This window comes from Macrobrachium nipponense, chromosome 38 (genome assembly GCF_015104395.2).
Source record: "Macrobrachium nipponense isolate FS-2020 chromosome 38, ASM1510439v2, whole genome shotgun sequence".
Lineage (NCBI taxonomy): Eukaryota > Metazoa > Arthropoda > Malacostraca > Decapoda > Palaemonidae > Macrobrachium > Macrobrachium nipponense.
Genome location: NC_061098.1, coordinates 18,125,719 through 18,135,032, shown reverse-complemented (window position 1 = coordinate 18,135,032; position 9,314 = coordinate 18,125,719). Strand labels below are relative to the sequence as shown.

At 33.2% G+C, this 9,314-nt stretch overlaps 1 protein-coding gene across 1 annotated transcript in view; it reads left to right on the top strand.

Moving 5' to 3' along the window:
* Positions 1-7,489, top strand: part of LOC135209764 (stromal interaction molecule homolog) — a gene marked incomplete in the record, with an annotated part of 256,094 nt that extends 248,605 nt beyond the window's left edge. The window contains 1 exon segment of the mRNA XM_064242549.1: positions 3,400-7,489. Coding sequence (XP_064098619.1) covers positions 3,400-3,654 — 255 coding nt within the window.
* Between the last annotated feature and the right edge of the window lie 1,825 nt (positions 7,490-9,314).

Below are 9,314 nucleotides of genomic sequence, written 5' to 3'. Positions count from 1 at the left end.
TTTGGCTTGTATTTCAGCCATTGTACAATAGTGAACTATGACTGTACTTATGTTACAAATAACGTTATGTAGAATAGGACTGATATATTTTTATGTATAGTAACTTTGTTCGCTATAGATCAAAGATCAGCAAGAAATCATACTTTTAAATTTAAACTAAGTTGTAGATGAAGCTGAGAACACTTCGAGCTGCTAATAACAATTATTATCGTGCATTGGCAACAAGGATAAAACTCCCATACACTTATGCCACTTAATACAACCGTAGCTAAAACTGAGAGAGGATCATTTTAATCAAAACTTCAGGTCTTGAAATAACACATTTTACTGTTGTTTTCACGCTGCTAAAAGATAAATAAAGTAACGGTAAAGCTTGTACTACGATGAAATCAAGTGAAAATAGCAAACAAAATCACGCAATATTTTTACACAATAAACATGCCCACAACGCAATCTGTCAACGAAAAAAATAACTAAGTTCACGAGACGAATGAAATTAATACTATTTCGACCTAAAAACTTGTCATATAACGAAAAATTACCTTGTCTCATATAAATAAAGTATCTAGATATTTTATGCTAACTAGAAGCAAGGCAATTCGCTCCGAATTGAGTTAAATATGGCGATATAAACTCATATTTGCTATCAGCTGATTTCCAAACCATAACATTGACTGCTTTGTTAGTATTTTATGATACAATTATATGAGAATACATACAATATTATTTGATACAGTAATGTATAACTTTTTAAAGGATTCACGGAAAAGATACATATTCGTAGTGCTCCATTTCATAAATATACGTAGCCATCAGCTGACATCGCTCAATTATACCGATGTCAGTCCAAATCTGATTCCTGTTTTGTGTCCAATTTTTTTTCTGTTGATATATCATATTCAGAATGCACTGAACCTCCAGAATTGGCTTATATTAATAAATTACTATACCATGATACCATCATCATTGTATACACTAGGCTAACTTGTTAATATTATTCAATTTCTCTTTGTACTGAATTATCATAAGCCAATATGCATTGAACCTAGAGAATTAGCTGAAATCAATAATTACCTTGCCATATATGTTTAAAATATACTGCGTAGTGTAGGCTAGGCTATCCTATATGTAAAGATGATACTGATTACCCTAGCGTAGGCTAGGCTATATTCGAGATAGATTTTTCTAACAAACGATGGGTTTTTTGGAACCTAACCCATTGTAAGTAGGAGAATATACAATTGTACTGTAAAAAGATTTGACAAACACTAAAATGATCTAGCTAGCATGTAGCTCATAATTCTCAGTACCACTCAACATTACACTCTTAAACAGTGGTAATCATAAAGCCATTTTTAAACTGTGTAAATACAGTGTATATAAATTCAAAGAAACTGAAAAGAAAATAAGCTATTTATGGAAACTAACAAAACTACCTCTGACCCTGAAGGAGAAAAGCTTCTATAGTTACAAACATGGTGGTGTACAATAATTATGTAATAATTGGAAAGAATAGCATGAAATAAAACATGGAAATGAAAAACAGTAATCCTGAGTGTTTCAAAAGCCTAGGAATCCTTGGGAACTGGAACTATTAACCTTGCAAGCCCAGCTGTTCTTTTCTATTTCTTAGATTAAAGTGTCTGGTGGATTCACTTAGCATACAAGTTAGCCTAAGTTACAGTAATGAGTGTGTGAATGATGTTAAAATGAAATGTAACTGCAAATACAATGGTTTTTAGGCAGTACCTTGCACCTAATTCATGTAGTGCATTAAAAACACAATAGTGCAGGCTCATTTGGTTTAGTAAGTTTCATCACCCCGTCATACTGTAACCACAGCTGAATACACCAATTACAAAACTTGACTAAAATACATAGTGCTTGGACTCCCTGAAAAAGTTTACCAGACTAGAACAAATTTATTTAATTTCTTATCTACTAATTAAAGGTGAAAAATGCAACTATAGAAGTTTTGAACTGATGTATTTGTGGAAAATGTAAAACTAAGTTTGACATCTATGCATAGTTATTTGACAGCCAGTTTTTATTTTGTGGGGTTGCTTCAATAATTTAAATTTATGAAGTAGTAACATAATTATTTTTTCACACAGCAGGCACCAACAAATTTTGGCTCACTAGTAAATACAAATATTACTTTTACTGATGTCTTTTTGCCGAGTTGGGCTAAAAAATCAATTATCAAACCACTTGTTTGATGTGCTAAGTGGTAGTTAGATGGGCGAGACCCCCACTCCCGAAACGTTGAAAACCCTATAAAAATGCTTAAAACTACTTATTTTGTTAGGTGAAACTCAAGAAAAACCCACTAAAAAATTTTTATAAGTACCTAGTTTTTTTCATAGTTTTATCACAAAAAGTGCATTTTATGATGAAATTGATAAGAAAAAAACAGGAATTTGTGGATATTTCTTATAGGAAAATACTGCAAATAGGCAAATTTTCTGTGAATAAGGGGTAGATATGGTCCATAGAGAAATCTGTGAATGTTTGAGTCCATGAATGTCGAGAACGCGAATATGGGGTCCACTGTACTGCTTTCATCTGCAGTTTCTTATTTAGATTAACTCTTAAAAATTACTATAATGTTAATTAGATGAACTTGATGTTATATTTGAGGGATATAATTTACTTCCAAAATATGCTAATAATTTTGAGGAAGAATCAGTTTTTGTTATGGGACACTATTTTGCTTTGAGTAGACTTAATAACCTTGTTATATAAGTCTGGTATAACACAGCATTACTTTGTCTGACAGAACCTTGTTATATAAGTCTGGTATAACACAGCATTACTTTGTCTAACAGGCCAGAGATACATAAAGTTAAGTTACAAAATCTTAGTTATTAAAAGTGCCAGTGGCATGTATTATGAGATATTCTGACTTGAATTTGCTTGGTAGTTTGCGAGCAAACCTCTTGAGTTTAAGATGCTATGCAGTTCTTGGGGAGGTCTCACCATCCTAATTTATCTGCGTACACACAATCAAACATTTAAACATTATCCATCAGTTTCATCAGTTCTAGAGGCATTATCAAGGATTTTTTTCAATTTCCATCATTGACTTAGATGGACTTGTTAGTTGATGCTTACATATGAGTCTTATTAACTCTTCAAATATGTACTGTAGTTTATGCAGACTTCCAAGTTTGCATTCCTAAATCCTTTAGGGGGATAGTTGTCTTTTACATAAGAACTGTAGGCATAGAACACAATGTTTCAAAGTATAAATTTATGTTCTGTATAAATCATGGATAATCACTCTGTCTCATTTTGGTCACAGTGGTTTTTTTTTATTTTACTAATTGACTTCTTCCTTATTTGCAAATTCAATTCAGTTTCGGTTTTTACTTTACTGAAAAATCTACAATTTTACAGGAAATATCAGTAAGTGAACCAGCTTTAGGTAGCCCAAAGACTAATTCAGTCCGTAGCAGGAAGACAGGCACATCCCCTTCAGAGGAGGGTAACTCTTCTGATTCTTCAGAACGTCCACCAAGCACCGACTCAAGAAAAAAGAGTAAAAATTGGTTTAGAAATGGGATTACAGGAAGTTTGAAATTAGGAAGAAGTAAGAAACAGAAAGATATAATTTCAGAAAAAGAACCAATAAAAGAAATTCCCAAAATTTAATGTGGTAAAAAGTGCATCACTTCTGTAACGAAGTATTTAAGCTAGTTTTCTCGTATGCACAATTACTCATAACTCTCAACCACCTCATGTGATATGTATTTAAATAGTATATGATCATTTTCTGTATTTCCTTAATTTTTTTTTCTACCTCACCAGTATTATAACTGATGTAGTGTACTTATTTCTTGATAAATTCTATAAAGATCAATCTTGATACCTTAGTGGTTGTATGTGCAAGATGGTGATTACTGATGGAAAAATGGTGGTTTTCTCATTCCACTTTGCTCGAGTGTAAGACTTTTGACAGTTGCAATATTAATCTACCTAGTACAGTAATATTTTTATCATTACAAAGTATTCTTAGTCATTTTATCCTTAACCCTAACTGTCATAGTTCTAATATCATTCATATTTTGACAGTTTGTATATAAAGATATGTTTAGTGTTCCATTAATTTCTGTGCTAATTTGTTATTTTTATTCCCCATTTTATTTATACATTACTTGTAATTTGTTGTCATAGGCCTCTTCCACATAAAGTTATGGTACACAAGCATAAAATTGTGTGTATTTCTCGACTGCAATAGTATTTGTAAATATAAGTTTATGACGGAAAAAGGAGAGAATATACATTGAATAGGATTAAGTGATATTGTGACCTATCGGGCTTTCAGCTAAAAAGTAGTGATTCGATACATAAGTGTACAGTATCAGGATTTTGATTTTTTACTTAGTAAAAGTACATTAAAATACCAGTTCATACACAACACACCAACAGTTATATTCTCAGAACAGATTCACTCATAATTAAACTTAAATTTTTTAATTTAATGAATGAAAAAATTAATTTTTTATTTAATGAATGAAAAAATTCAAGGTAGGTGTTTTGGTATTGTTATTTCTGTTAGCTATAAGCTGTTTCCATTTTTCTTGTAATTTATGATAGCTCTTCATTATTCACATTTTCTTGTAAATTATTCCAGTTTTCCAAATATTTTACTGTACCTTTGGGAAGTTTCAGACTTCTAGTAGACAACAAGTGAAATTGCCCACATGCCTTTTGTAAATTTTTAAAAGGCCTTAAAGAGCAACACTGTATTTCTGTAAACTGTCTTTAAGTCTGTCTGAGTATAGAGAGCATTTTAGCCTACTAGTGTCCTGTGTCCTACATCAAGCATTTTGGTGATACATTTTTAAATGGGCATATGATAAGTTCTGTGATTCTGAAGTGTTGCACTGTGCATTTCATATTAGTAAAGCCAAAGGCATTATATTATATAGAGCATACTGTAAATAATACAGTTGGTCAAAGGTGCAGTTTTTCTTTAGTCTTTTTTGGTAATTTCCAGAAATATTGTTCCTACGTCTCCCAAATAGGATCCTTGGTTATGTTTAACTGAGCCATGGTTGGCTAATTAGAATTAATTTTTCTTCAGTTCATTTACAAATTTCATAAAATGTCTTGCAATACTGTACAGTTTTATAAAGTATAAACAGTGTGACTGGTGACTATGGTAGGATTTCTAGTGTTTCATCAGTTTTTCTTTGTGTGATTTACAAGAATGTACCAAAATATTTAAAAAGTCACATTAAGAATGTTATGAATTTGTGTTGCCCTTCACATGAATAGCCCTGGTGGCTTGATACTTTTTACTCAGTTTTTCCCTCAATTTAAATGGCATTCATTGGTATATGTATTTCCAACATTTTTATTTCTTCATATTATTTTATTAAAAATCATGTGATGTATTTTTAATTTTCATATTGTAGAGTAGTTATAGATAGGTGGATAGGCTTGTTACAACATGTGCGTAAGTAGAGTTAGATGATTTTTGTCAGTAAAACAAAAGTCTAATCCATGTCCACATAGTAGTGGGAGGTGTAGAAACTGAACTGATGTACTTAGATGGCTGTGTGTGTGTTTGCAGATATGAATAAAATCAGTGTTAATTTGTACTTAACTTCTGTCACAGGAAGTTCCGGTCATGGAGCATCTACTGTGAAATGCCTTTTAACAACTTCTGCATTCATAATGTATTCCTTAATGTTGAAACATTTTATGGGTATTCTTAACACCCAACTCAGAAAGGCGTATAGTTGTTAGTATTTCTGCTAATGTATATTTAATTTGCATAAATTTTCAGAAAAGAGTATTCCACTTTGGTTATAATTTTTTTTTTTTTTTTTTAGAAATTTTAGTCTAAAATACATTTATGATTTTCTACTATGGCTTCATCATCAGTTATGAATATTGAAATGTCATTGTTCTGCAAGTTTTGTTTTGGTTCTGGCTTTATTGATATGGCTTTGAACAGAAAAAAATTGTAAATGTATTTTAAGGCTATAGAATGTATAAAACCAACATTTTGAATTGTTGTATAAAATCTAATGTGTATGCCATCTAATATCACTGGAATGTAAGTGATCCTAGTTTGTGGATGATATCTTCACCTCCAAAGTTCAATTTTTCCTTTGAATATTTGAGGGCAGATTGAATTAGTTATTGAATGAAAAAAAGATGAAGGTAACACTGACATTCAAAGTATATGTTAACATCTTTAATATCTAATAACTTAGAGTTACCTCACTTATTCCTTATGAGTGCATATCACACTATTACTACTATGTTTTAGGAATACAATAATGTAGTTAGAATGAAAATATAAAGTTAGAAAAAAGTTATTTTTTTACAATGACTTCTGGCTTGCACCTTCCCATCCTTAACTATGACATTTCTTTTGAGACTTAAGTACAGTGAATGATACTTTGCAGCATATATAATGGACTTGGTATATTTATATAGATATTCTCCTGTAAAAAAATATATTTGAATGACTAAAAAGAGAGTAGTATTGTACATTTACTGAGGGAAAGTTTCTCCCAGATGAAAGTTTTTGTCAACATAAAATATTTATGATCCATGAGTAGAGATGTACAGTATTTTGACTTTTTTGCCAGTTTTCTTGCAATAAGAATAAAAAATTAAACCCATTTTCATCATGTTCCCTGTGTACTAATTTTATCGTGTTCCCTGTGTATGACCCTGATTTTGGGTTTAAGAAAAGGAATAATTGATGATCATGTAAAAAATAAGAATAACCAGTCATAGTTGACTGTATGCCATTATTTTTTTCAAATTGTTATGAATAGCTTTGTTTACTGGTACAAAAATCATAGGTTTGCACAGAATATTTTCCAAATGGACATGGATATTATTTATTAATTACAAATAATATTTGAACTGCTGAGTTGGTATCATCACTAATGGCACACATGGTCATGGAAATTGGCAGATTTAATAGGGCACATGACTATAATTTTATATCTTCATATAATTGCTAATCCAGAAATTACTGCTGTTCTACAGAAGTAATGTCTGGACATTGTACATTTTTCTGCCAAACACTGTACGTACTGATTTTTAATTATTGTAGATATCATATTTATGAAAGTTAATTACAGTACACAGTTATTTCAAAGCCCAGTCATTTCTAAAATGCTTCTCTTGAATTACATGATCTGCCCTTGTGATGTGTGTAAGTGAATCAAGTTTTGTATGACTGACTGAAAATATTAGTGTACTTATGCAAAACAAATGTTTACCACAATGTAGTATGCTTGCAAGTAGTTACAGAATGTATGACCAAGCATTTGGGACTTTGAGCTTCAGATTTTGTAAACAGAAAATTTTAAAATTATATTGGAAACATTAAATTCAGGGACAAAATTACAATCTGCAATTGTTACGTCAATAAAGATGTTTTTACTTTTGTAACATGAGAATTACTTTGTTATTACAAATTATTGTTACCTTGACAAATAAAGGATGAAAGAAACATTTGAATATCGCAACAGTTCACTTCACCTTTTTCCCAAACTCTTTTACTCTCCTTTTCTATTTATAAAATAATGCATAGCATATGCATTGTCCTCATTTTGTTCCTGGATTCCAAAAATAATTTATGTTCATAAATATCCAACGTCTCTTGACAAACCTATAAATAATAAATAGACTACTTTTCAATGTTGAATTCACCTAGACATGATCTAAAAATGTCTTGATAGAAGTTGTTAGCTTGAAGTGACTGTTCATGCAGGCACACCTCCAATACATCAGTTAGTAATCAAGCCACCTCTTGTGGTGCGCCTCAGTGGCGTGGTTGGTTTGGTCTTCACCTGCCACCTCGGTGGCCGCTAGTTCAATTCAAGGGTATTCCACTGAGGGGTTAGAGATGTATATTTCTGGTGATAGAAGTTAACTCTCGATGTGGTTCGGAAGTCATGTAAAGTCCTGTTGCTGAATAACCTCTGGTTCCATACAATGTAAAAACACCATACAAACAAACAAACCAATTGTGGTGTGTTTGATTAAATTTTGTGAACACGGACTGAATTTTTGAAAAATGCTCATAAATATTGAAATCTCTGTAGATATTTACCTAAAGTCCCGTCCACACGACCGGGCCTGATCGACGGACCTCACCTCTAACGGGCACACTTGACAGGCAAACCGTCAAATTGCCCGATGGGTCTTGTAGCAAAATCACCATGGTGGTGCCCGATGGCTTGAGCTTCGACCCTGAGCCATTCATTGCACCAAATTCTCTTCTTTTTCATCACACACAAAGCAATTATCATGCTACACTATATCTCCTTTACGGTAGGCACTATGTTTATTGAACACACTGCTGGCATCTTTTGGCACGCCCACCTCTCCATCGCCTCACCCGTGTGGACAACACTCACCCGTAAGCCCGCTAGAATTTGCCCATCAACACCGGAGCACGCCGATCAGGCCTGCTCGTGTGGACAGGCCTTAACACTCACTTGGCAGTTTCCATGATGCTTTGCTAGCAGCCAACAGAGAAAGGCAAGAAGGATTTATTTGTTGTAAATTGCCATACTGCAATCATCTGTATTAAGTCATGATGCAAGAAAGCTGTAGGAACAAATGATTTAAGGATAACCCAGAGAAGAATGATGTACGGGCAGATCTGGAATAAGATGCTTATGCCAAGACAGCATCATTTGTAACGAGCAAAAGTACAGCAAGAGAAATTTAGCATCAGGCCCATCTCTATAGCTTCTAGCATCACACAAGTAGGAGCAGAGCAGAAGAATCCCTGCCTAATTAGGCACTGGATGAGTTCCAAAACTGACAATACAGGCCCCAATGGTGAAAGAACTGCAAAGTTACTAATGCTGTATTATATCATGTTTTCCAAGGCAAGTGTCTGGATAAGTGTGGCAAATCCTAGTACGTACCACAGGTATATCATAACCAGTTCATGAAGTTAATTCACAAGTCCATTGTCACTTGTCATCTTGAAGCTAAGAAGGCTGTGGACTTATAATTAGCAGTTGTTCCGCCGACACGGCATACAAACCTTCGGTCCTTTTACAATAGGAAGGTACTAGCGGCAGCTGGAAAGGTCGTAAGCTTTCGAAGCAAGGGGTTCGGTAGTTAACTGCTTGTCCGACAGGCGCGCGCGCGGCGACTGGGAGGTAAACAAATCACTTTTGCTTTCGGCCGCTGCTGCGTGTAGACGTGTATCATCGCTCTCTGCCCGCTTCATCAGTTCGTTGCTTTCGCATGGTTGTGTTTTTCTTTTCTATTATCTAGTGAACTGATTGTAAGTACAATCATTTTCATATTTATTT